The sequence below is a fragment of the Amphibalanus amphitrite genome, unplaced genomic scaffold, assembly GCF_019059575.1.
Source record: "Amphibalanus amphitrite isolate SeventyFive unplaced genomic scaffold, NRLGWU_Aamphi_draft 000791F_arrow, whole genome shotgun sequence".
Classification (NCBI taxonomy): Eukaryota; Metazoa; Arthropoda; class Thecostraca; order Balanomorpha; family Balanidae; genus Amphibalanus; species Amphibalanus amphitrite.
The window spans coordinates 145,787-172,621 of record NW_024882285.1 but is presented as its reverse complement, the minus strand read 5'-3'; the positions used below and the strand labels follow the sequence as shown (position 1 = coordinate 172,621).

The 26,835-nt window shown below is 52.0% G+C and overlaps 1 protein-coding gene and 1 non-coding gene across 2 annotated transcripts; one reads left to right on the top strand and one right to left on the bottom strand.

Moving 5' to 3' along the window:
- Positions 1–279: 279 nt before the first annotated feature.
- Positions 280–22,566, top strand: LOC122366230 (protein gooseberry-like). Its single transcript, XM_043338225.1, has 7 exons — positions 280–424; positions 4,713–5,026; positions 7,720–7,828; positions 16,629–16,797; positions 18,216–18,412; positions 21,361–21,535; positions 21,832–22,566. Exons 1-7 carry the CDS (start codon positions 385–387, stop codon positions 21,935–21,937), a joined length of 1,110 nt encoding a protein of 369 aa, XP_043194160.1. The 5' UTR covers positions 280–384; the 3' UTR covers positions 21,938–22,566.
- Positions 22,567–26,326: 3,760 nt separating this feature from the next.
- Positions 26,327–26,398, bottom strand: Trnam-cau. Its single transcript has one exon. It is a non-coding gene; the product is annotated as a tRNA-Met (tRNA).
- Positions 26,399–26,835: the final 437 nt, after the last annotated feature.

Here is a 26,835-nt window from a genome sequence, read left to right as displayed (position 1 = left end):
GTCATAAATTCCGTATAAACTGCAAAATGCGACTCGACAATGGCGTTTAATTAGCCCTCGCGGCTCTGTAATGCCGTAAGGATTTATAATAAACAAGTTTTTGCTGCTGCAGCCGTGCGCCGGGCAGTGAGCGGGTTGGCCGTCTTTAGGCTCCGCCCCCGTTCGGTGAGAGGCGGGGCTGTGCCGACCGGCCGCCAATGAGCGGCTGGGACGGTCGGCAGGCTCCGCCCCCGGGTCTGCCATCAGCGCGGGGCGGGGCGGGAGCGGCGGCGGCGGCCTGAACAGCGCGTCAGGTGCAGTGACCAGGTGCGGGGCTGAGCGGCGCGTCGTGGCGCTCCGACACCGTGACAACCAGCGCCGGAGGAGCAGCGCGTCACGGCAGACATGGGGATCCCCTCGTTCTTCGCCGGCTACCCGTTCCAAGGTAAGAAAAATGGAGGACCGTGGGAAATGTGGGTGTGGCCGTGGGAAGTGACTGTTTATGGGATGATTGGCAGCAGCTGCTAGCCGGCATGTGTTGGTTGAGCTTGCTATTGAGGTGCTGTTAGACATTGCTCTTTGCTGTCTAGTCAGCCACCACAGAGAGTCGAATTATTATTAAATCACTGGACACTGGTTGCTGTGGAAAATGGAGCAAAGGGCTAGGTTAGGTGTGTTACGTGTGAGGGCTGAATGTTGGCTGTGGTTGAGTATTTCTGCACTCCTACGGTTCGTATCGTCATCAGGTTCTTTCTCCTGGCTAGTGGGACAGAGCTCATCATGTAACTGATAATCACAAATAGGCAATAGGCATGTGTACCTACTAGGTAAGTACGTAGTCCACTAGTGAAGGCTGACTGCGGACTTCAGCAACATAGCGTCTGGTGCTTGAATCCACACCTTGTTACCCCCGAAACCACGAACCGCTCAGTGGTCGGTAGATAAAACGTTATTCAGTGCCTACTTGGTCACTGGTCAGTGATCGTCACTGCCTGATCATCTTTTGCGCATTTACTGCTAATGAAATAATGTTAATTGGACGATTTGTTACATGTATACTGTAATGTGTAAAATATCCTATTCCCGTCTGATGAACAAAAAGCAGGAATGCTTTGCTTCAGTATAGGCATAGGTGTGCTGGTGGATCCCGAGGATTGCGAGAGAGATATTGTCAAAAATGTTCATTTCTCGACTCCGGCAAGTGACAAGGTTAGGCTTAGGTATGATATTATCGTCCAAAAACGATTCCAAAAGGTTTCCAAAGCTACCTCCATGACCCTTAACGAAATTTTACAGGCCGTCCGTATGTCACTCGAGGGCTTGTGCCGTGTGCCGGCGACAATGCCACCCCCCCTCACCCCTTCGACTAGAATCGTGCTTGATCACCTTTTACGCTTGAAGATCTGACGTCATAGTTTTTGTCGCTTCACAAAACGATGGTGAAGTGTCACGGGCCATAGAATGATGATACCTATCTTTATTCACATTTTGTAGTATTCGACGTAACTTTCAGAATAGTGTTGACTTGTTGAGTTCGTGGCTCAGTTCTATGTAGAGACCGCCGGTATGTATTTTCGGGATTTTAAACCTGATGTAACGTTTCAGCTGAGCCAATGAATAAGGCAAGACTCTTGCAACAGGAATGAATAAAAAGTCAAAAAGGAAAATCAAAAGTTAGATGTTATTCGCGGTTGGCCAGCGTTTCAGGTACCTATTGAGGCTTTATGTGCGCTTTTCACACGTAGGTATGTACTGCAAATAAAATACGCGTGAAATGGCTTCCCTCTCGCCTGTAGGCTTGGGAAGAGGCGATTCATTTCGGCAGACATTGACACGGGAGAACATGCTGGAGGTTTGACTGAGAGGACTGAATTGCTTAGCAATGGCTAAAAGCAGCACACAGACCAAAGTCTTGAATTACATGGACTTATTTGTGCAACAGAACAAGCCAGCTAGCAGTAGCGGCGGAACACCTTCAATTAAAGGGACCCTCCCACCTTAACATTAGATTTGAGTTGAGATAGCCAAAATGGGGTCCCTGGCTCACAATTACCGGTTTCGGCACTCACAACATCGAGAAATGCCTTAAATCGGAAATATTGAATTTCAAAATTGCAGCATTTTGATTCAGAGGGGCTAATGCTTAGGAATACCCCTCTGAATGTGTGACGTCAGCGCAAATATCTAACGATTTTAAAATGTTTGACTAAAACGTTTTGTAGCACGCGGTGGTATATGCTATTTGCGCGCAACATCTGCCGCAAACGCCGCACTTCTAAAATAAAGTCGCTAGAAACAGCGGAGATCCCAAAAAAGTAAACAAAAGTAAAAGTCTAATATCTTGAAAACCAGTGAATATTTTTCGGTGAAATTTGGTAGATATTCGTTTTCGCTCTTTCTGAACCGAGCGACATCACTTTCATGCCAATTCATAAACTTTTTTGAAGGTGGGAGGGTCCCTTTAAGGGGGGAGGCACTGCTGACTTTTGATCCCATTCTTTCCATGCAAGGCCCATAGGGCTAATGTTTAAATGCCAAAATCAAAGGGGGGCACGGTGCCCCGGTGCCCTCCCCGTTCCGCCGCCTATGCCAGCTAGTGGCTTTCATCAGCTTCCAACAAAGTAAAACTGTGCATGGCTTCAAAACGACATTCAACAACAGAAACTAGTAACGGTTTGCAATCAAATTAGCCCAATTTCTATTCTATTTTTTATTTGTCACCTTTTTCCTCCTGTTCCTTCTCATCTATCTTTGCTCTTCTATCCTCTCACCTTACTATTCTCTCCCCTCTCTATCTCTTTTCTCTTTTCTCTTATCTATCTCCTATCTTCTCTCTCTCTCTCTCTCTCTCTCTCTCTCTCTCTCTCTCTCTCTCCCTGCCGCCGCTTGCTCTCTCTATGTCCCCATCCCCGCTCAGTCTCCGGCCGCCCCGAGGGCCACTTTCGGGGCGGCATCGTGTAATTAAGAGCTGCGTAGGCGGCGCGAGATGCCCGCCCACGCGCGTCGCCCGCGCCACGGTTCCCACACCTGTCCCGATCCTCCCGATCACTGCCGAGCGAGCGAGCGGTCGAACGGGCGAGAGCGCGAGCGGGAGAGCGGCCGAGCGGTCGAGCGGTCGGTCTCACCCCGGTAATGGTCGCGCCACGCCGCCGCTTGTTTGTTGCCCGGTGAGAGTACAGGTCGACTACAAACCAGATCGCTCATCGTCGTGTGTGGCGGGGCGGGGCGGCGCGGGGTGGCGCGCAGAGCGACATTAGCGCACCTCGCGCGCGCGCGCGCCGGCCGACTTATTGACACTCGCGCGCCGGCACCCGGCCATCAGCTGACGATTAGTGGCGCGGCCCGCTCATCGCGGCGTGTAATGGCGCACCATCGGCCACCAAATGTATCTATTAGACGGCGGAATGTGTTTATTAGACGGGAATGTGCGCGCCGGAGGGTATCGGACCGCCCGGCCGCCCCGGCCGAGACCAGAGTGTCCGGCCGAGGTAGTACCGGCCGGGAGTGCGGTGCGGTCATAGCAGATGCGGTCTAAAGTTCTCCCCGCTCGCCAGCCCGAACAGGCTGAAGCCCGTCAGCATGGTCACTGAATGTCCACCGTTTAACCCTATTCCTGGCGGGGGGGGGGGCCTCAGGAGCCCCCCCCTGAGGTTTTTTGGTTATATCTCCCAAACGCGTTGAGCTAGGAAGCTCAAATTTTCTGACTTTTCCTAAAAGGCTTCTACGCAACATGTCTGAAAATTTTGAGTTGATCTGACCTCAGGTCAGGTCACCAGAGGCGGTTTGGTGACGCTACCTCAGAAAAGTTTGCAATCACGCCAGAGCTAGAGTTTTTGACCGATCAATTTCTTCTCTTCAGGGTTTAGTTAGGGTACCAGTATGTGCAATTTGTATATCTCGGAATTTTGATATCGGTGACCTAAGGTCAGGTCAATTTCGCGACCTCCCCATTATAAGTCAATGGGGGAAAAATCAACTCCCTGTTTTTACCACTAAAACGGGTCGGAATGGCCCCATATACCATACATGACTTCATATACGATCAACCTTCACTACCTTGAGGTCTGTTTTGCTGTTGGGCAGCTGTGAGGTCATGTGACGTCATCAAAGGTCACCAAAGGTTTTTGGCCAATAACTCCGTACAGGAACAAGATACAGACGCGTGGATGGTCTCATTGTGTTCAGCTCGTCAAGACGCATCGAATGATATACATGATGACCTCGAGGTCACGTGACCTGAGGTCAACCTTTGACCTTGACCTTTCGAGGTCAACATATATATCATTCGATGCGGATTGACGAGAGGATCACGATGATGCCCTTAGTTTGTTCCTATCTTGACTAATTCGAAAGTTATTCGAGAAAAACTCTCTCCATATCTAGTGCCGCCATTTTGACTTTTTCGACCCCTGTGACGTCATCTTTGACCTGACCTGAAAATGACCTTAGTAAAAATTGTAGATCTTGGCCGTGCGTATCCGATGCCGTTTACCGCTTGTCGCTATCTTGCTTCGTTCTCGAGATCTCAGGGGGGGGGCCGAATCGGCCCCCCCCCGCCAGTTTCTTGTCCCGGCGGAGCCCGCCAGGAATAGGGTTAAAGATCGATAGAAATGTAAATTAGGTACACCATTCAGCCCGAAAATCAAATGTCCGTTGCTACGAGGTCTAAATTTGTTCATTCTTTATTCAATCTCAGGTATGTTTTAACATTAATAATCGTTCATCTTTCCCAGGTCAGGGCCGGGTCAACCAGCTGGGCGGTGTGTTCATCAACGGCCGGCCTCTCTCCAACGACAAGCGACTGCAGATCATCCAGATGGCGGCGGCAGGAGTCCGCCCCTGTGTCATCTCCCGGTCCCTGCGCGTCAGCCACGGGTGCGTCTCGAAAATCCTGAACCGCTACCAGGAGACGGGCAGCATCCGGCCCGGCGTGATCGGCGGATCCAAGCCGCGCGTCGCCACGCCCGAGATCGAGAACAGCATAGCCCAGTACTTCAAAGAGAACCCGGGCATCTTCAGCTGGGAGATCCGTGATCGGCTCATCAAGGTAGGCTGGCTGCAATGGGTGTGTGTCTACACGGAGAGGGGGGGGGGAGAAAAGTGTTTCACAAAACTAACAAGACATGACTGCATTGCATAATTTATCATAGACTATGGGAAAATTAATGCTAGTAATCAGAAACAGAGATGGATATAATATCGGTGATTATTCCTCCCCACGTCGGATGGCTTTCTGATAATCATGTCAACACACCACCCCATTATACTGCAATAGCTCCATGCAGTTAGCGACTCGCATGCGTTGTCAAATTTGCATAAGCCCGTGTTCGGTTGTGATGTGCAAAAGCGGGCCACGGTTTCTCGGAATACTCTTGTCGAACGACCTTATAATGGCCGATAATGGGCATGTCGGACCATTACCACGAGTAAATGGTCTCTGTACAAATTATCCCTTCACCGACGCGGCCGCTCACCGATTAGTGGTAACCAGATGACGTGGTCAGTGCAGCCGTGCGCCGAAACTCTCGGAACACCCAGTTCTGACCGCGCACAGCATTCTCTGCGCGCCTGACGACTAACATCGGTACACGCGGCCCAAGCCACCGCACACTGGGCAGCGGCGGCGGCCGTCCCTCTCCCTCCCTTCTCCTCCCCGGCCCCGGAGCTCACTCGTGCAACACCAGTGGCTATTTCACATTACCAGCCGCCGGCTAATGGGCTGTTCAATAAATTCTGCCGTAATAAGAGAGCCGCGGCTTCTCAAGGCGGCCGTAAACGGAGCGCCGTCACGAAACACCCCGTCAGGAATAGGCCGATCGGCGAGTTTGTGCTGCCAGATAGGCGTGTTTGTGCTGCCAGATTGGTGCAAAATGCAGAATGGGATTACCCGCAACAGTTTTCTGCTTGAGTAAGCCTCCATGTCTGATCAAATGATGACTTAGTAAAACAGATATTTAATCTGCATATGTAACTACGCTGACAAAGCGATTACGTGATGAGGCTCCTGACCAGACATGTGGCGGTTGGTTTCCCATGATTGTTTCCGCCCGACAGGATAAAGTCATCACAGTGTAAGAGACTCCACCACGCCTATCACACGCGGTAAACACAGACTGATAAACACGTGTAACGGGGCCGAGAAGCCTTCCTGGCGTGTTCGGCCCCGATAATTACCGTCGCTCCTCCTGGGCTCTGCCGGGCGGCGGCGGCGGCGGCGGCCGCGTCGTGTGAGGGCGCCCCGCCGCCGGCCACCAATTTCACACGAGACCCGTGGGCCGGCGGCGCGGCGCCTTTGATGTCGGCCGCTCGGCGCGGTTTAATTCTGGCCAGCCGCACCGACAACTCATTAACAATGTCCTGCGTATGTCCGAGCCGGCTGACCAATCAGCTTACCCCTGTGTCGGCGACGGCGGCGACGCAATCAAAATTAAGGTATTACCCTAAGGTGGAGAGCCATTAGTAGGGTCTTTTGTTGGCGGCAATAGGAAGCCGCGGGGGTCGGCCGCTGGCCAGGAGATAGAGCGGAATGATGATCGGCTCACAGAGCCACCGATTCTCCGGAGATTTATATCTCTATTTCACAGCATTGTGGGTAAGAAGTGGGGAAGTAAGACGTTTTGTGACAAGAAACCACAGAATGTGCGACTTTTGAACTGGAGGCTGGGATATCAGCGCTTTCATTCTTTTCTTTTTTCTTCGACTAGGTACTTACATGAAGACGCGCTTCGTTTTCTTCAATAAACATAAAACAAGAACTACATAGATTATTTTATGCAGCAACTTCAACACTTTACAACTAATTCACCCGTACACACCTCGTAGTCTCGTGATGATCTGCTTGCAACTCACTGACCGGTCCTGCTCAATGCCTGTTCAGTGTTCAGTGCCTCCTCACTTCCTGCTCAATACCTCCTCAAATTTTCCTCAGTTCTTGCTCAGTACCTCCTCAGCTCCTGCTCAGTACTTGCTCAGTTCCCACTCAATGCCTGCTCAATACCCGCTCAATCCCTGCTCAGACAGTGCCTCATGATCTGCCCCATACCTGCTCAGTACCTCATGATCTGCTCGGTACCTGTGTGCCCGACCTGCCCGGCTGGGGGCTCGGCCGCGCTGTAATCAGCGGTGTCGCGCGGCGCGGCGCCGCTGTGCAGTCGCCCGCCCCCTGCTGCGGACACAGGTCGTTACCAGGGATCAGAGGATGCCGAGCGGTTCCGAGCGAGCCGCCGACCGCCCCCGCTGCGGTGAGGGCCAACCTCCCGGTACCACGGACAGCCGCCGGGAGCCACTCATTGTCCCGAGTCTGCTGTCCGCTGTCAGCTGACCACTCTGCCCAGATTAGTGAGTGATCAGTGTCGTGTCACTACGACCGATCGTCAGCGGGTCGTGTGATCAGTGACCCGTGACCACTGATCGTCATCCACATCCCTCAGCGCCCCCTCCTGTTCCTCGGTCCCCTTGAAGGGTTCCGTCCGCCCCAGCAGACGCTCGTTGACCCGTGGTCGATGCCTATCAGTCAGACGCGTGTCGCCGTGTAATGATGGCGGCTTCTGTATGTTTTTCACGGGGATTATCAGATATCTATGGGATGATCACACTGTCGGCACGAGTAAAGGAATGACACAGGCGGGAGGTAATGGAATGGGTTGGACGGTGCTTACACGGTCGGTTTTGATTAGTCCGGTCCAAACTCACCTGTTATCTTGGATACCATCAAGACACTGTACTGTGTTTGTGTTTCAGGACGGCCTTTGCGACAAGAACAGCGTGCCTTCAGTCAGCAGCATCACTCGGATCCTGAGAGGAGGCAAGCCCGACGACAAGAGCGACCACAGCATCACCGGCATCCTAGGTCAGTCAGTCGCGACCTCTCACACACTGTAAGCCGTGGTGTGTTACCAACAAGCCTGCTCCGATTGGCTTCAGCATCTCGGCACTGCACTCAGCGCATTTCGATTGTTTCCACTTGTATTTTCACTTGGCCTCGATATCACCTCCTTCATTTACAAAGAAGAAAGCTGTTGGAAATCAGAGAGGTGGCATAAGGTGTCCCCACAGTTGGCAACGCGGAGATGTAAATTGTGTGATATGGTCTTGTGCGTAAATGCAGTCTCCGCTCTCTTCTAGTGGCTGCGTTGCAGTCTCCACTTATCTTGAGTGAATCGGTTCGAGGAATGGTATCTTTGACATTTTTCTTATCTCTGCTTTGCTTACCTGTCCTCTCCACCCCTCTCTTCTCATCCCTGTCCCCTTCTCCTCTCTCCTCCCTCTCCTCTCTCCTCCATCTCCTCTCTCCTCCCTCTCCTCTCTCCTCTCTCCTCTCTTCTCCTCCATCTCCTCTCCCCTCTCCTCTCCTCTCCTCTTCGCTCTTCTCTCCTCTCTCCTCTCTCCTCTCTCCTCTCTCTCCTCTCTCCTCTCTCCTCTCTCCTCTCTCCTCTCTCCTCTCTCCTCTCTCCTCTCTCCTCTCTCCTCTCTCCTCTCTCCTCTCTCCTCTCTCCTCTCTCCTCTCTCCTCTCTCCTCTCTCCTCTCTCCTCTCTCCTCTCCTCGCCTCTCTTCCCTCTCTTCTTCTCTCCTCTCTTCCCTCTCCTCTCCTCTCCTCTCTTCCCTCTCCTCTCCTCTCCTCTCCTCTCCTCTCCTCTCCTCTCCTCTCCTCTCCTCTCCTCTCCTCTCCTCTCCTCTCCTCTCCTCTCCTCTCCTCTCCTCTCCTCTCCTCTCCTCTCCTCTCCTCTCCTCTCCTCTCCTCTCCTCTCCTCTCCTCTCCTCTCCTCTCCTCTCCTCTCCTCTCCTCTCCTCTCCTCTCCTCTCCTCTCCTCTCCTCTCCTCTCCTCTCCTCTCCTCTCCTCTCCTCTCCTCTCCTCTCCTCTCCTCTCCTCTCCTCTCCTCTCCTCTCTTCCCTCTCCTCTCCCCTTCTCCTCTCGTCTCGTCTCGTCTTCTCTTCTATCCTTCCCTCTCCTCCTCTCCTCCCCTCTCCTCTCGTCTCAGCGGCGGTCTCTTCAGTAGGTGTTGGTCGTGCCGCCGCCGGCGGAGACGCGGCCTGATCAAAGGGTGCCGGCTGCTTTTCCCAGGCCGGGCCCGCCAGCCACCGGCCCACGCCCCTCGCCCGCCCGACACCCACCCGACACCACCGGCTATGTCGGGAATGTCTAATGAAAAACTGACGCGCCTAATGGAATTTCTGACGGCCGGACGCTTTTGTGTGAGGCCGCTGACGAGGGGCGGGCCGGACAATGAAGAGGTGCCCCGGATGGTTTACCCGATTTGTAGGTAGTGATCACACAATAAGATCAGTTACAAGAGATATCAATGGCCTGTCTGAGCTCTCTTCCTAGGAGGTTATGTCAGATATAGATTCAAGGCATTTACTTCATAGTTACTTTGGCATCACCAGAGCACATGCAATATTGCAACATAGTAACGAATGCTGTAGTGTACTGAAGCCGTTAGTTTAGCCATGGATGAGATAATATTATCTCATCTCCTCTCATCTCATCTCCTCTCATCTCATCTCCTCTCATCTCATCTCCTCTTGAGATAATATTATCTCATCCCTGCTCAGTATTACCTCATCCATGCTTAAGCTTCATGGGTGTGCAAAGCAACTTTTCATTGGCGCATTTTTTCTACATGAACTACAGTACTCCTTCAGATAGATTACAAAGACTTCGCTCATTCACCCGATGGATTGTCAAAAGTACATTTTGATTTCGTGCCCGACGAATCCATAACAGTTAGACATTTAAGCCCGGTGTCCACGCTCGTCAAATCAGAGCGTCAAAACATGCCTGTTAATCTCATATTCGGGATATATTCCGCTGCCGTCTCGGCCTGCATTCCTGTGTGCGGTTTTTGCGCGCCGGAGCCGCCGCCCGTCGGCTGACCGTTCGAGGCGTCTGGATGACACTAAATGACGTGAGTCGCGCACCGCTGCGCTCTGATCTCACCGCCGCACTCTGCGCGCCGCCGGCTTACTGGCCGCACCGGCCAGCCCAGGCCAGCCGCAAAAACCGCGCCGCCATTCAGTGGCAGTCAGGGCCTGATCCGATCGCCGGCCGAGTTTTTGGGCGGCGGCTCCGGCGGCGGCGGTGGTGGGGTTTCAAAGCTGTCTCGACTTCAGCGAGATGAGGCGGGCTGCCGGATGGACTGCGTGGTCTGAGCCTGTTGACGGGCTCAGAATGCACTAAGCCGACGTTGATGAGAGCTTTGCGCTGCAGCAGCGGCGGCGGGCCAGTTGGGCCGGGTATACGGTGTCGGCCAGCGGCCGTGTTCTGTCTCGAGAGGGATTTGCGAGCCCCGGAGCTCTGGGTACGTATGGGAGCACAGTTGCTGAACTGTGACACCATCTGCATGCGCAGTCACATCTAAACTCATTGTTTGGGCTGGTATTGGGAGTTTCCGTGTCGGCAGCCACACCGTGACGGGCCTTTTAGCAGCCACCCACGTTCCACCGGCGACAGGTTGAGCGATGTGCTTGTGCGCGCGTCTCAGAGCCGTGTTCTGCACGGCTGCGCACGCGGCGTCACCCTGTGTGTTCCGGTACCGCACGGCCCACCGGGAGCTCACGGCGGGCGCCGCGGCGACCCACCGGCAGCACAAGGTGAAAACGACTCCCCAGCCGCGCGCGCGCCGAACAAAATACGGCGCCAACCCGCGGCGCGCGCCGCAAGGGCCACCTGTGCGCGCCGCGGCGCCGCCGCTTCGCCCCTAGCGCCGCGCAGTCAGTTACGACACCGCTACCAAGCGGAGCGCTCGACTTGTGCCGCCTCGACGGCCGCTAAATTATAGATGAGGCAATTTGTGAATTATTTCCTGCGATTTGTAAGCAGCTTAGGTGACGATTAGCATACGGGTTCAGTGTTGTTTTACATAATATCTGATGTAGGCGTCGCGCTCCCGCTGAGTAATCGCCTGTGAATGGTACACAGCGTTCCCGTGTCTGGTCGAAGGACGGGGCGCACGGCTGACCCCGTGACACACGTGCCACGTGATGTGCGCCGCGTGTTGCGTCATGTAAGTGCAGACGCTCCCAGGCGGGACTTTTAAAATGTGCGTCTGAATCACTCCCGCAAACTTTGTTTTGTGCATTTGGTTGAAGCAGAGTGTGTTCTATAGCAGCTATACAGCGTTAGTAAGCACTGACGGCTTGCGGGAGATTTGCAGACATTTCTGACGTTAAGACCAATCATCTGAGGTCTGGATGACGTTTAGACCCATTAGTTGACGTCTGGGTGATATCTGGAGCCACATTTGAAGCCCAACAGTGCACTGTGGCGTCCAGCACCATCAAAACAACCAGAGCGGTGTCAGCCACTCCCTCTCGATCCAGCCCCGCTGGGAAGCTCTCAGACCGCCTCTGGCTGTCCTGTGATGGACGGCGAAGGGCGCAGCTCCGCACGGAAGCTCCCCTCCCCCTCCCCCTCCCCCGGGACCCCCGTCGGCGTGGCGCCGTCGGAGCGGGCTGCTAATGCGTGTCTGCTGTCTGCCGGCTGTCTGCCGGCTGTCCGATGCCGTGTCGGGCAGTGACGGACGGCGCGGCCGACCGCCGGCTGTCTGGTGTTGACGCACTGGTCCGGACCCGGCAAACAGCGGAGCCGGCCCTGCAGCGGCGGCGGTGGCGGTGGGGGTGGTTGAGGGTAGATGCAGTGGTTGGTGGTGGTGGTGATGGTTGTGGTGGTGAAGGTAGTTACTTTATAATGGTGACTGTGAGCGTAGTGGGCCGGAACCACGGCTGGTTGATGGTCTATTGATGAAAGAGGCATGGCAGTAAAGAAAGATCGGTTGCCATGTAACAGCTGCTTTAATGAATGGGCTTAGAGCTCCTGTGCTACAGCACCCTGTTTCGACAGCCATAAGGAATTGGTGAAAGAATTCAGTGCTTGTTATAACTACAGTAACCGCTGTAGCAAACATCTGGCAAAGGAGCGTGACCTCATCTACCTATGACCGATTAATTTACAGAGCGCTAATATAACATCATTTACGGCGAGGTCACGGAAAATTTCAAGCTTTGTAAAACCATTTATTTATAGTCAGATCATTATTCATCACTGTGGTAAGGCATAAGCGAGCGTGAATGAATACGGCCGATCCCGTTATATTAAATCGCGGTAAATCTGTGCCCGTGGGCCAGACACCGTTTTCAGCGTGCGGACATGATAGGTAGGCTTAGCGGGGCCGCTGGTCCTTTGATGAGGGATTAGGGACCTCCCCTGGCGAGGTCCCAGACGGCGCTAGGGGACACGTGTCCCCACCGGGGCTCCTAATGTCCTTAATACTCCCCTGGGTTCGCTAATTCCCCCATCATTCAACAGAGGTAAGGAACGGCGCCTTTCTCGCTGTCCTCACACAAAACTAACCAGCCCCGCCACCCCGCGATAAACCCACTGATAGCGGATGTTCCGACTGATCAGTTTTGTCGTCCAACAGAGGTCAGTGGGCCCCTACCCCCACCCCCACCTCCACCCCCTCAGTGGAGACACGTGTTCGCAGACAGGTTACAAGAGTGCGAGCAAGCCGACCCGGCCTGAGGTACCCCTCCCCTCCCACCCACAAGCGCTGAGACCCGCGCTCGGCAAGCGATAGCACATCTGGGCCTGTATTTCAGCGGCTGGCGGGTCGCGCCGGGCGGCCAGGTCCGTCTGTCACTTTAGATGGGCGCCCCGCCGCGACCCAGCCCGGCATTCCGCGACTGCCAGCGGTCGAACCGCGCCCGACCGGCCCCTCGCGGCGCCCCACGGCCGGTCAGAGCTCAGCAATGCTGCAGAGAGTAGCGGGTCCGCACACGCAGAGACCATACGGGGAGGGATTGGGGCCTGCAACATGATGGTGTGCGTGTGATTACAGTGATAACGCACATGACAGGGTGTGCGCAATCACAACGGCAGGCATTTGTGCAAGATCAGCATGTCAACGATAGCATTTCAACAAATTAGTGACATCGAGCTTAATGTTAAAATAAATAGTAAAATGGGGGGCCAAGCATCCATGATACTTGGTCGTCTATGGATGATCTTCACCTCCCATAGACGGAGCTGGTCTCTGCACGCGTGAAGCGTGCTAACTGCTAAGGACTATTTAAAAATCAAAATAGATAACCTAATAAACACAAATGACACGTTGGCTCATGTCTGACGATATTAGGAGGTACTTACAAACAGATGATTCAGCTAAACTGGCTTCAATTTACTTTTGCAATGCAGCTCCGCCCAAAAATGATTGCAGCCCAGATCACCACTGAAGTTTTCTGGAGCGACACAATCGTTCATGCTCGTGATATACGGCATTCTCCATTCTCTTTTTTCACTGCTAATTAATAGGAACCGTGCTAGCATGTGAAGCAGCGATGCAAATGCTCAAAGTACATTCTCATTACAAGTGCAGCGTTGAGCTCGAGCTGAAGGACTGTATAAAGTCGCCTGCCTCCCCTCACCCCCAAAGTACCACTATGTAGGAAATGATACCTACTTACTATGGACGTCAAACCCCTTGAGGCCCTACTTTTTTGCGATAATTTTTAAATGCGTCAACTCTTGTTGACAATATTCTGGCAATGTGTGTTTCAGAACCTGCCTAAACTTTTATTACTAAGGTATTTTGACGCCAAATGATTATGAAAGGTACTTCTCATTCACTCGTAATGCTAAGGTAAATTCAGGCCCGGGCAGAGGCTTGCGCTCGGCCACACTCGAGCCCCGCCACCAGCGCCATCTGCTCTTAATGTCATCTACCAGCGCCCGCTTCCGCTACCAGCTACCGCCCACCATCAAGCCTGAATGGAGCGAGAGACGCGAGTGAGCGGTCGCCGGGCAAGGAGCGCCGGAGGGGTAGGGCGGAGCTTAGCGCTGACGTCATTACGTGGCTCCGCCCAATGAGCGCGTAGCCTCTACCCAAACAGCAATTTCGTTCCGTGAAAGTTAACATTACGAGTGAATGAGAAGTACCTTTCATAATCGTTTGGCGTCAAAATACCTTAGTAATAAAAGTTTCGGCAGGTTCTGAAACACACATTGCCAGAATATTGTCAACAAGAGTTGACGCATTTAAAAATTATCGCAAAAAAGTAGGGTCTCAAGGGGTTTGACGTCCATAGTAGGTCACCCAAAAAACATTGCGGTGCCGTCAGTGTCAGTTTTGGTAGGCAGAGCGTTGTAATGTATGGAACTTGGCATCTCTAACGTGCAGCACCGGTCTCTGTTGGGCGTGGCCGGGCGAGGTGGCTTGTTTTGTTTTGTTTTGTTGGGTTAGGCCCTTTCGGTCTGACAAGACCATTGCAGAGCCGGAAGGATGATAGGAATTAGGGGGAGACATTGGTCTGGGCAGGCACCCTAGTGAGTCGACGGGGCTGAGCCCGTCCAGAGGACAGACCACCCAGCCCCAAGGCACTCACTGCACCCGGCTACGGGGTGCGCTCCCTCAGGAGCAGCGGTGCCGCTCCAAGGGAGCAGCCCGCATGAGATAAAGTTGCCTGTCCAGCCCGGAGGGGGGTTGCGGCGTGGAGGAAAAGGATTTCAGTGTCCTGAGGATAGAAGCACGGAACGGTGGCGAGGTGGCCGCCTGAAATGAGCTTGATCCTACACGGGTCGGAGTGCCAGACGAGGAACGGAGACCACCCCCAGCCCCGATTGGTCACCGGTGGACAAAAAATATATTCCTGTCTGCAGGCCGGTTGATGGTATGCCGATGTCCTTTGCATATCATGTCCTCTTCCTCTTCCTATTATTTGTCTAGGTATGCTTTCTCTTCTTCCTCCTACTTTCCTTCCTTTTCCCCATCTTCTCCTTCCCTTCACCGGTCTCTTCCCTTCTCCTCCTCTACTACTCTTCTCCTCCTCTTGCCCTCCCTTGCTCCTCCCGCTCTTCCCCTTCCTCCCCTCCCCTCCTCCTGGCACCGCCACCTCGGCTGCCGCCGATGCCACCAATTATTAATCACCGGCGGGGCGGCCACACACCTCGCTCCATAGTCAAGCGGGGAGAGGAAGAGGGCTGAGCCATGGGCGGAGGTATGTCCCGGGGAGGGGCTGGCTGCCTGGGCTATAGGGGTGGAACGGGGAGGGTCTCAGAAGGACTGGGTCAGGGTGACTTGATGTCTTATCTGCAACATGTGAGTAACGAGACTTGATAGCTGACACAATGTGAAAGGCTGGTGAGTGAGATGAATAAATTTTATATGAATGGCGAATATAGGCCAGTGGCGAATATGGCTGATACTTGTGTGCTGCAGTTCTGAAGACCCAGATCCTAACCAAATATAAATGCCAGATTGAATACAACTTGGATCACTTCCATAAAACACAGTGTGAATAACTGTTTTCGCAAGCAGTTTCCTTGCAATTGAGGTGGATAATCTGCCGTCCAATTTGCAGTGCATTCACTCCGCTGAAAAACAAACTTGAGGGTTGGCGGTTGCCTCAGCGAAACATAATATTGTAAGCATTCCAGAGTGTAAAAGGACTTATGATATAACATTCTAAAGATGCTTTGTAACTCGGATTACTAAAAACGTTCCTAACACTGATGAATGGCTACAATATTCGGCCCACACAGGGCGGCAGCCCCTATCCACTGAGGCCCGCTCAGGTAGTGAAGCTCTTAGAGGACGGACTTCTGTCGAGTCACTGCACCAGGAGCTGGTCGGAAAAATCCCCACAAAGGCGGATTGGACACGGCTGATGGTGGTCGCTCGACCAGACCACACCGGGGAGCTCCCGGTTTTCTGAGCCGCTCTGTCCGCCGTGGATTTATTGCCGGGTTTTACAACACCTCTGCTGTCGGCGGGACATTCATGGTGCTGTACCTACCTACCGGCACCGGTACCCTTTCCCGCTACTCCACTTCCTCCGAGCAGTGTTCCCATTGTGTCTCGAGCCGGCCGCACTGCTCTCCTCTCGCCGCTCTGCGGAACCCACTGCTCACCATTGTCGACCACCTCACGTGATCCACCCACGAACACGGCCCGGGGGTCACGTGACCTGCCCCACGGCCAGCAGAGCGGACCACCGGCCGAGTCACGTGACCGGCCACGTGATCGGACCACCAGCGGCGGCACCCGTCGCCTAATCGCGCTCTAATTTCTCTAATACTAACGCCGACTGGGCATGCAAGCGTTTTTGCTGGTCTCCGGCTGTGATTGGTGGGGTGCCGGCCGGGGGCGGCGGACGGCCGGCCGAGGTCAGAGGTCACAGCTCAGGTCGCCGGGTCGTCTGCGTGCGAGTCGCTATTGGTCGAAGACGGACGCACAAAAAGTCTGATTGGCGGTTAGTGCGGCGTTAAAGCTTGGTCGCCTCTCCTATAATGGCCGCGCTGATTCGTCGGATTGTGGCCGTCTGTAAAATGGTGATGCCGAGAGAAAGGCCGCTGAAGGGTGCTGGTCCCGGGGAAAAACCACTGCCGGTCTGAGAAATACGAGCCATGAATGTCATTGCGGTAGTCGTTTTCTCAATTGCTCTACACGAACGCTCTTCAAACGACTCGCATCGCGACTTGTGCTATAAAATGTCCACAATCGGCCACCCAAACCCACTCTTCATTCTTGTTTGCTCTTCTTTTTCATAGCTTCACCCTCCCTCCCTCACACCCTTCTCACCTCTCTCTCTCTCTCTCTCTCTCTCTCTCTCTCTCTCTCTCTCTCTCTCTCACTCTCCTCTCTCTCTCCACAGGTGGTGAGAGCAGCGGCAGCGAGGACGACAGTGAGCCGGGCATCAAGCTGAACAGGAAGCAGCGCCGCTCGCGCACCACCTTCACCGCCGAGCAGCTGGAGGAACTGGAGAGGGCCTTCGACGTCACCCAGTATCCGGACGTCTACACGCGAGAGAAGCTCGCCATCAAGTAAGTCCTCTCTCAAATGGTCTTGATGGTACTGCTCAGTGCTCATTGATGAGGAGGCATTTTGTAGTTTGACATGTGAAAGGAAGTTAGAACAACTGGTGAATTTGAAATCGTCTAGCACGCAAACCAACAGTATAAGAGCTATTTGATTACTATTTGAGGAGGGTGCGTCTGTCCGTTACCGAGGTCCCGAATTGGTGGTGCTTTGCGTGGACTACAGGCCAGACCGTTGCACCTAGCCCGGTGAAATTTGCACAACTTATAGATCAAGGATGCGCGACGTGCCTTTGAGGGGTCTGGACTCGATTGGGTCGATAGTGAGCGCGTGGTGCGTGCCCAAAAAGTGCAAATTCGCGTCATAGACTTTACATGTATAAATCGGCGTGCGAAATCAGGCGAAAACGGCTAATTTTGGCCGACACGGGTCCAGTTCCCGTGCAATATCTTGGTGACCAGGGGTCCGACCGGCACGGGGAAAACAGCATCGTGTACAGAATTGAACGGGCTATTGAATGGTGTGCAATGCAGAGGATAGCACGCGCCACGTGCACCGGAGAGGGCACTTTTATTTGAAAAATTGCGGTTTTTGAGGGATTTCGGAATTAATTTTATTTTTAGGTGACCGTTAAATGGAGCGAGTTGAATCAACGCCTATTTGCAAGAGAAAGGTACCGCCTCTCCTGGGAAAATTGTGAATAGGTAATTGATCGACGCCAAGGTGGTACAAATCACGGGAGAAAATGGTGTTTGTCGATGATGTGCCACTTTATTATTCACACGGGTTTTGCTGTATAACCTGATACGTTTGGCAGTTGGAAATGGTACCGTTGGAAAGAGCATTCAATTCTGTCCAAGGCTCAATCTTCATTTTTACATTATAAGCAACACTATTCTTAAAAATGTAAATGTTCCAAACCATTACATTGTCATTTTTAGCGAAATTCATCGCTGGCCATCAAAAGACTTCACGCCAGTTTTCGAATCATTCTTAAGTGGAACGCATGATAATACGACACGGGCACCTCAATGCGATGTATCTTTTTTGTTTTGGCCGTCAAAAAGCATTCGAACGAAATGGATACCAACCAAATCGACACAGACCAACCCAATACGCACGGGTCACAAATAACCCTTCTTCGCGTTGCGGAGCACGCGGGTAACCCTAGTAAGAGCTATTTGAAGTTGAAATCGTCTAGCACGCAAACCACAACAGTATAAGTAGCTCTGTTATGTTTGATTTGAGGTTCTTGTTATAAAATACCGATCTTGTCAACGCAAATGTGTTCGGAACGTGTTACGACGCATGCCCTAGCGCCGCAGCACTCATGCATAAAGTGTGACGCTATCACAATGATTTTATTATAGGTATGGCCCTTTATTGGAATTCGCCTATAACACTGCAAATGCTCTGTTCTCAGGACCACGCTGACTGAGGCACGCGTTCAGGTGTGGTTCAGTAACCGACGGGCGCGGCTCCGGAAACAACTAAACGCCCAGCACCACGTGACCTCGAGCGGCGCGTCACCGGCCGGTCACGTGACGGCCGCGGGCCCGGCTGCCCCGTACGGCGCCGGCTGTCACCCGGCCGACGCCGGCGGCTCCAGCGTGCAATACGGTTAGTGCTAGACACGGGATCGGGTGCACGATCTTGGTCAGTATCAGACACGGACGGGGGGGGGGTACACGATATATTGATAAGTTTGCAAATATTACAGTTCAGTGTAGTATAATATGATGCCGTGCACTATATATATATAGACTTGTGCAAAGTGTTTTAGAAGATGCAGAAAATGTGAGCATTGAGCCGCGTGATCATAGAGGTAGGTGTGAATTGAATATGGTTAGTCATTTATTTACTAAGCATGGTCGTCAGGGGCCCGGGAACGATTTTCAAGTTGGGGGGGCGAGCCTAAAATGCCTGACATGATGCATATGAACCAGTGGCGTAGTTAGGGGTCTAAGGGGACACGTACCCCCCACCCCCACCCCCCACCCATCGGGTTGAAAGGGACCCTCGGGTCTGAGAGGACCTGCGGTGCCATTTGACCGCTGAGGGTTAACGGTGGCCATATTTCGACTCAGAATGGCCTCATAGGTCACGTTAGAGCACCTTATGGGCCCTAAATAACCACACTAAAATCTCAACAAGGGCCCCACGCCGGCTTCTGAGGGAATCTTGCAGATTTTAAGGGCCCCTCGGTGGTCTCCAAAGGCCCGTTACTGGCCTCTGAGAGTTCTTACCGGCCTATGAGGGGCCAGTTCTAGGGGCATTTCCCGCCTGTGATGGTCACACACTTATTTTTCCGAGGGTCCCATAACGGCAACTGTGGGGGCCCTCATCGGCGCCTATGAGGGCCCACACCGGTGTCTCTGAGCGTTTCACAACCCCAACTCTGAGTGCCTATACCAGTGCCTTTTAAAGCCCTATATCGGCGGCTCTGAGGACCCAACAGTCAACACCTGCGCATCTAAAGGCCACCCACTGGAAACTTTTGAGGGCCCCACACCGGTGACTCTGAGCCCTGAGGGCCCCACCGGCGTCTGACAGTACCATGCCGGTCTCTAAGGACCCCACAAGACTTCTTCTGCCGGCCTAAGGGCCCCGTGCCGGTCACTGAGAACCCCCTGTTGGTTTGTAGAGGGTTCGCGTCATCAGCTCTAAAGACCCCACACCCGTCTGTAACGGCTCCACACCAGCGTCTATGAGATCCCAGAGCAACGCCTGTAAGGACCCTCACCGGCGCCTCTGAGAGAATCACACTGGCACCTCTGTGCGCCCGAACCGGCACCTGCATGGTGGCCCATACCAATGCCTCTAAAGGCCCCTTACCGGCGGCTCTGAGGGCCCTATACGCCGGTGATTCTGAGGGTGCTACCGATAACCAAATGCATCAGACAAGCCCTTAGTGTCGCTGAGCTTTAATCCCATAGATACCGGCCTTCCGAGGGCGCCACGTCAGTGCACTCATTGCCCCACACCCCTCCCTCACACCCGGAGCGGGTAAACTGTGTTAAACCTATATTATAGCAACGATTTTACCACCGTTGTACGTTATATATTTCTCAAAGTTTTCTCAAAATGGTCTAGTATAAAATCTGGCCTGCCAAACTCATGGCCAAGGCCAGGCCCAAACCAAAGCGGGATGACAATAGCAGATGTTGTGAAATCGATACTGTATCAGCAGAAACCATTCAGATGGCTAGGAAAATGCCGTGTGATGATGTTTAGATGGAAAACAAGAAGGAAAGAAGTCCGGAAAAGGGAAGAAAGATCCTTTCACGCTGCCTCAATGTTGAGGGGGCGCCGCCCCCTCGGCTCTCAAGTTGGGGGGGGGGGGGGCAAGCGCCCCCGCTGCCCCCCCCCTGTTCCCGGGTCTATGATGGTCGTTTTCGCTCCTCTTGCCGTATTTTCAACAAAGTAAATTGCTTTTATCAAGATTTATTGAACCTTGCAATTCAAAGGAACCGTGAGTCTCATGAGTTCAAAGAAGCCGCCACTTGTCGCTCGAATCCCCTCAGGCGAGTCTACCATCCCATCATTACCGCGATCTGCTCTGTCATTCATTTCTTCAAAAATCCGCCGTCTTCCTGCGACGCCTCTGGCGGTATCAGCCCTGTTAGCGACCGTATCGCCACGCATGTCCCCTCTGCAATTAGTGTAATTTCCGGGCGGGCACCGCAAGGCGGCGGCCTTTCCAATTCTCGGTGCAACTCATAAAGTGTCGACACGTTTGTCGTAAATAACGAGTGCCGTGTCGGCCGGCGCCGTTAACTGAGCTGACAGTCGGCGAACGGCCGTAAACGGACTGACGGACCGACGGACGGATGGCGCCCTTCCGCGGAACTGGTGACTGGCGAGTGGTTTGTCCACAGTCTGTCCAGAACACGTCCGTACCCCGCAGACAGGCCTCCACAAACCATTCACAAATCTTCCATAGCTAGTCCACATCCGTTTGCGGACGCACTTTACACTGAGGCGTGAGCACTTGCTTGAAAGTGTGCTTTGGGTTTGGTTGGGATGGAGGGGGGAAGGGGTGTGCGATATCTGAAATAGTAGATACATCTTTAGAAGTAGCATCGCTGTTTCACGTAGATACGGAACGCGCCGCGGCGAGACGGTGCGGTGAGAGGCCTTTGGTGGTCAGCTGAGAGGCGGTGGAGCGGTTTTGTGCGCCGTCTGTCGTTCCGACGTTGTGTGGGCGTCAGTGAAAGTAAGAGGGCTGCCGCACTATGAATTTGAGAGACTATGGCGTCAGAGAGCTGGAACCTTAGCAGACATCTGACTGCTATTACTGCTTGTTAGAGAATGGACCTTATTCATAAACAAACCTTGATTCTTGCGAACGATAAAGAAGCCCGAAATCAAACCATATTGACATAAATTCGAAAAAATCACTCATTCAAATCATTCGAATCACTCGAAATTCGAAAGTATGCTGACCTAGCTAAGTACCAAGAACGCTATTGGCCTTATTTAATCCAAATATCCATGTTACTCTTATTATTTTGCCAGTATTTTGCTAACCAATTACAATACTGACGTCTGTTCTCTCCTGTCAACAGGTCAGCCGTGGACGGCCCAGCCGAGCTCCCTCGGTTACCAGGACTACCTGCAGGCGGCCTCCTCGTCACAGATGACGTCATCGGTGAACCAGTACACGGCCGGTATGACGTCATTCGCCGGCGGCGTGCACCCGACCTCCATGGCCACCTGGCCGGGCTTCACCACCGACAATAGGTGAGTGGCCACGATATTAGATGGAACTAGCAAATAGCTGGGTGGCCACTGGTCAGTGTGTGTGTGTGGGGGGGGGGGGGTTGAAATGGGGAGGGTCTAGTTAGTCGCTTGGAGCTTTCTTCCTTTAGTCGTTTTGAAGTTTTATACGTCGTAGCTAGTGGTTGATATTGCTCAAGTGCTGAGTGATTCTCATCACAATCACCAATAAATGCCAATTTCCTTAGAACCCCTTGAACCACTATATACAGCCTGAACCATAAGACGCCTCCTCTGACCTCCACTCTCCTCATTTTCAGTTTCTTCGGCGGCAGCACAGCGGCGATGGGCGGCTACCCGACCGGGTACGGGATGCAGGCGCACTTTCCCGACACCAAGCCGGCCGGCTTCCACCCGTACTCGTGATCGACAACAACAGCGATCGCCCGCTCCGGAACGGGGGCACAACGCATGTGTTCTTATACCACAGATTTAGTGTTAAAGTATGAGGACAGCACGGATTAACTGCAGGGGGTTGAGCCTAGGTGGAAGCGTGGCACGCTGACACATGTCTTCAGTCTGGGGTCACATGCATAGTTGCTCGACCCGCTGAGTCCCAAATGCGTGTGTGAAAACATGTCAAAGAAAGAGCTAGACGTCTAACTCTTTCTTCTCAAAGTTCACACCTCACCGTCTCGACGACAGCTCGTCTCGTGATAGCCATGCGTAACGGCGACAGTGCCAATGTTCAGTGCTACTAACATACAATAAATACTGGACAAGACGTTTACAAAATATCACGTTACGCGCTGTTACCCAGCTTGTGTTGACAATAATTGTGTCTCCATCGGTCATGCGTGGATAGATTACCTCATGCAGCGCGCTGCTCGGCTAAAATGCTATAGTTAGTTATGAAAGAGTCTTCCAAATTGGCCTTAATAGTGCATCATGGCACGAGGATTCCTCGTAACAATAGTTGATAGTTCTATCTAGGGCATGTGCCGCCTTCTCTTTCCGGCGTGCGGGATAGGATAGGACATTTCAGTTAGAATTGTGCGCTTCCTGCTTCCATTGTTTTACAAAATGTATTTATGCTATGTTCACCGTTTGCTTGTGCCAATTCTGTGCCATTACTTGCATGTGTGTGCGACTCGGGTGTAACATTTTTTTTTCAGTTCGTCTAGTGACATATTTTCTCGTGTATATGCTCTATAAATAGGTGTTGATGTTTTGCATAACTCGTATTATATATGTATTGTTTTTTCAGGTCTTACACAGCCGCCGTGTATGAGGCATGTGCCATTTCCTTCTAATATATCTATTGTAGACGGTTGAAGTGTGTTTAACTGAGCTTAAATGTTTCATGTGGTTATGATTTAGCGAGTGATGTGTTTATCAAGAGAAGCCAGTAATTTATGTAAAAACCTCATCCATTCACCGAAATGACATCCATCGTCATGCGGCACTAACCCTCGCCCGCACATGCCATTTTCCCATCCTAGAACGCACATGGGGGGGGGGGGGGTTGCCATCCTCCCGCGCCATTTCGTTCCTGTTGGAGATAGAGCTTAGCGGTAAAGACCAAAAAGATTCTTTGGGAAGAGACGAATCCAATGATACCCAGTTTTACCTTCTCAGGTCAGTCATTGACCTTCCAGGTCAGGTCAAACTAAAAAATGTTGCTGTTTTGGGTCACCGTTGGATATCAAGTGCGCTGCTTATCAAATACCGATGACGATGCTGTTTTCTGGTGCCAAGCCAGCTAGAACCTCTTTGTCACACTATCCGACCAGAATTTTGCTGCTGAGGTCATTTCAGGTCAAGTTAGGTCAAGGTCAATTATATGTGTTTGTATGTCTGTGTGTGTCTGTGTGTATACTGATGTGTGCACCGATTGTTTTTGGGTCCATATCACATGAAATCATGATCTGAGAAGCTTTTACCAAAAATGCAGTCAAAAAACTTCACAAAAAGTAAATTCAGCTTGCCTAAAACGCAATTATCTTAGATGACCTAGGTTGACCTTGACCCTGACCTTGACCCCTGTACATCGTCGAACAACATGTTCCATGATAGGTGGGAGGTAAGACTGGCAAAAAAGGCCGAAATCAGGGTGTCAAACGCACACAAGGCCCATGGCAAACGCAAGATGTTGAGAATTGGCCATTTGGGTCATGACATGACCTGAAAAACAAGGTAATATCTCCGAAACAAAAAATCACAGAAACTTGAAATTTTCAGTGGACATAAAGAAAGGATAGACGAGCAGCTATACGAAAAATCAGCCTTCTAGCTCTAGAAATGTTGAGTGCAGAGCAGAAAGACTGCCTGGGGGGGGGGGTGGCACCCCCCCCCCCCATGTGCGGGCGAGGGCTAATCATGTCTCAAATTCGGTCGTAAACGAAGAAAATCAGCGACAGTTTTTTTTTCGTCCAGCTCCATGCATCTGCAACCAAAGAACCAATTGCGATGGGAACAGCATCCACCGTCTGAAAACTGAGCAGGTAAAATAATTTTCCACTCGGTTCATTACATGAAGGTATCAGTAGGCAGTACCAACAATTCGCATCTACGTACTTACCTATATCTTGGATTTTTCATTTTTGTGATCTAGGGGCAGTTTTTATAATGACTTGGCTTGTGACCAAGTCATTATAAAAACGAGGAAACGCATAAATGCACACGAGCTTGAAAAAGAAAACACGTCAAAACCACCAGACCGCAATATATTTTCAGAATCATAGCATCTCTGTCAATATGTAATTGAATTGAGTGCAGCTAATGGCCAGCAAAAGGTCATGTCAGATCATAAAATGTCACCAGCAGTTTCTCGACCATAACCTTTGATGGAGATATGGTAAAACGATGAAAATACCTGGAAAGCGTTCATTTTATCGAGACTTGTACGCAGCATGGCATTTTCCGGTCAGGTCAGTCATGTCATGCAGTAGCGGCGGAACACCTTCAGTTGAGGGGGGGGGGGGAGTGCACTGCCGACTTTTGGTCCCATTCTTTCCATGCAACGCCCATAGGGCTTATGTTAAAATGCCAAAATCAAAGGGGGGCACGGTGCCCCGGTGCCCTCCCCGTTCCGCCGCCTATGATGTCATGACCTTGGCCTGAGGTTAACCTGCACCGGGCTGGGATGTGTTTGAACACCCCCTCCCCCCCTAACTCGGTTCCTGGGTCACGCAGCAATACGCGGTCAACAGCATTCGAAAGAGCGTCCAAAACCAGAACGAAATTACATCGGCCATTTTTTAGGAGTCAGGTCAAAGGTCAGGTCATCTGAGGTCATCAAAGGTAATATGTTGCCTGTTTCAGCATTTTTCGAAACACCGGCGGATAACTCTGGAACAAATAGAGCTACAGCGCCGCAGGAAAGCGCATTCCATAGCCCTTTTAACCCTATTAGTGGCAGAGGAAGGGTTTTTCATCAATCCCTCAGGTTTTTCAGGAATATCTCCGAAACGGCTAAAGCTAAGATGTTGATCTTCTCTGAATGTTCTTAAAACTAAGCTGGGAACATAAACATTCCCAGGAAATTTCAAGTTGCTAACTGTAACAAGGGCAGTTCCAGGGCATAGGAAATCGGGAGGTCCTATTCGTAAAGTGAGTCTTTTCGGTGAATACCCCGATGATGATGTAAAACTGCATGCACCAGTTTTGTGAACAGCGACTGAGATGTATCATGTGATAAGATACGCCCACTGCCCAGTGATTGTCCATCTTTTTTTATACCTACGTTTTTCCTATAACCGGAACCAGGCATCCAAAAAGGGGGGTGACATACAGTAGCGGCGGAACACCTTCGATTAAGGGGGGGGGGGCACTGCCAACTTTTGGTCCCATTCTTTCCATGCAACGCCCATAGGGCTAATGTTAAAATGCCAAAATCAAAGGGGGGCACGGTGCCCCGGTGCCTTCCCGTTCCGCCGCCTATGGTGGCATATCAATATGCACTGTGTCATTTGAAGAGCGGTTTGGTTACGGAGCGAGCGAAGCGAGCGAAGTCTTTCGTAGGTTAACGGAAATTCCTGAGTATGAGCGCCGGCCGGCCGTGGTCACGCTTTTGCAAAGCTTGCATCTCCGCAACCACTTGGCCGATTTACATGCGGTAATTTTTGGAGGGTAGTTTCACTCCTTCTACCAAGTATTGGACTATTCCCGATGCATGTGGGTGACCTCTTATGTGCCACGTGCAAAACGAAGAGGTGTCAGTTTTGTAACAATTGCAATATCTTGGTAACTACTGGGCCGATTGCGCTGAAAGTTGGCATGTAGCTAGGCACCCACTAAGCGATGCATATCCATGTGCCACATGGGGTGCTGCTGCACGTGCGCACGTGCAGGGGTCGATTCGAGATCTCGAGAACGGCCGAACCGATTGCGCTGAAATTTGGTAGGTATGTTGGTTAGGGACCGGTTAGTAGGGTGCCTTGCAAAAGTCAGTTGGGACCCATTCTGCACGTGCGCACGTGCAGGGTGCCGCTTTCAGATCTCGAGAACGGCTTGGCCGATTGCCCTCAAATTTGGCACATCGCTAGGAACCGGTTAGAAGGGTGCAGTGCACCTGTCATTTGGAGGTATGTACCCCCTCGCAATTTCGCGCGTGCAAGGCCCACCCTCTCGCTCACACCGTCGGTCGTTCCAACGAATCCTGGTCCCAACAGTCGTTTTTCTGTAAAACGGTGAAAATGGTGACTAAAAAGCGGTAACACTCTGCGCAGGCATTTTTTAGATATCTGCGAAACACCACAAGGGGGGGGGGGCATTCAAACACCCCGGTCAGGAGCGGGTTAACAAAACCACTCCTAGCAGAGCGTGGTTTCGATCCACGGACCTCTGGGTTATGGGCCCAGCACGCTTCCACTGCGCCACTCTGCTACAATACCCTTTGTCCCCTCCCGCTCTCCCCAAAAAGCGATAGTATAATCGGCAGTAAGCAAAAAGGCCTGAATGAAATATTTACTTGCGCTATGACGGGGCAGGGCTGTTGGATCGTGACCTTTATTGTAGCGACGAAGAGTTTGAATAGGTTGAAGGAACACGGAATACTTAAAATATCATGCAAAGGTTTTATGCATAGACAGGTATTTGTGCTTCAAAATTGCTAAAATCGTAATTTTGCATTTTGCAAAAATTAAACCAATGAGTCTGACCTGTTGATGCTGAGAGCACATTGGATTTGCTTTTCAGCTCAACTACCTTTACGAATCAACTTACATCCATATATGTAAGATCACCTTTTCCGATGAGTCCATGACCTTCATCCTAGGCCAAATTTTCAACTTCTTTAGATAGTTTTTCATGTAAAATTCAAG

Bases quoted from the DNA above. Each gene is read 5' to 3' on its own strand.
- LOC122366230 (XM_043338225.1), top strand. From the start codon at position 385: ATGGGGATCCCCTCGTTCTTCGCCGGCTACCCGTTCCAAG. The intron at 425-4,712 runs GTAAGAAAAATG...CATCTTTCCCAG, and splicing joins CGCCGGCTACCCGTTCCAAG to GTCAGGGCCGGGTCAACCAG. The intron at 16,798-18,215 runs GTAAGTCCTCTC...CTCTGTTCTCAG, and splicing joins CGAGAGAAGCTCGCCATCAA to GACCACGCTGACTGAGGCAC.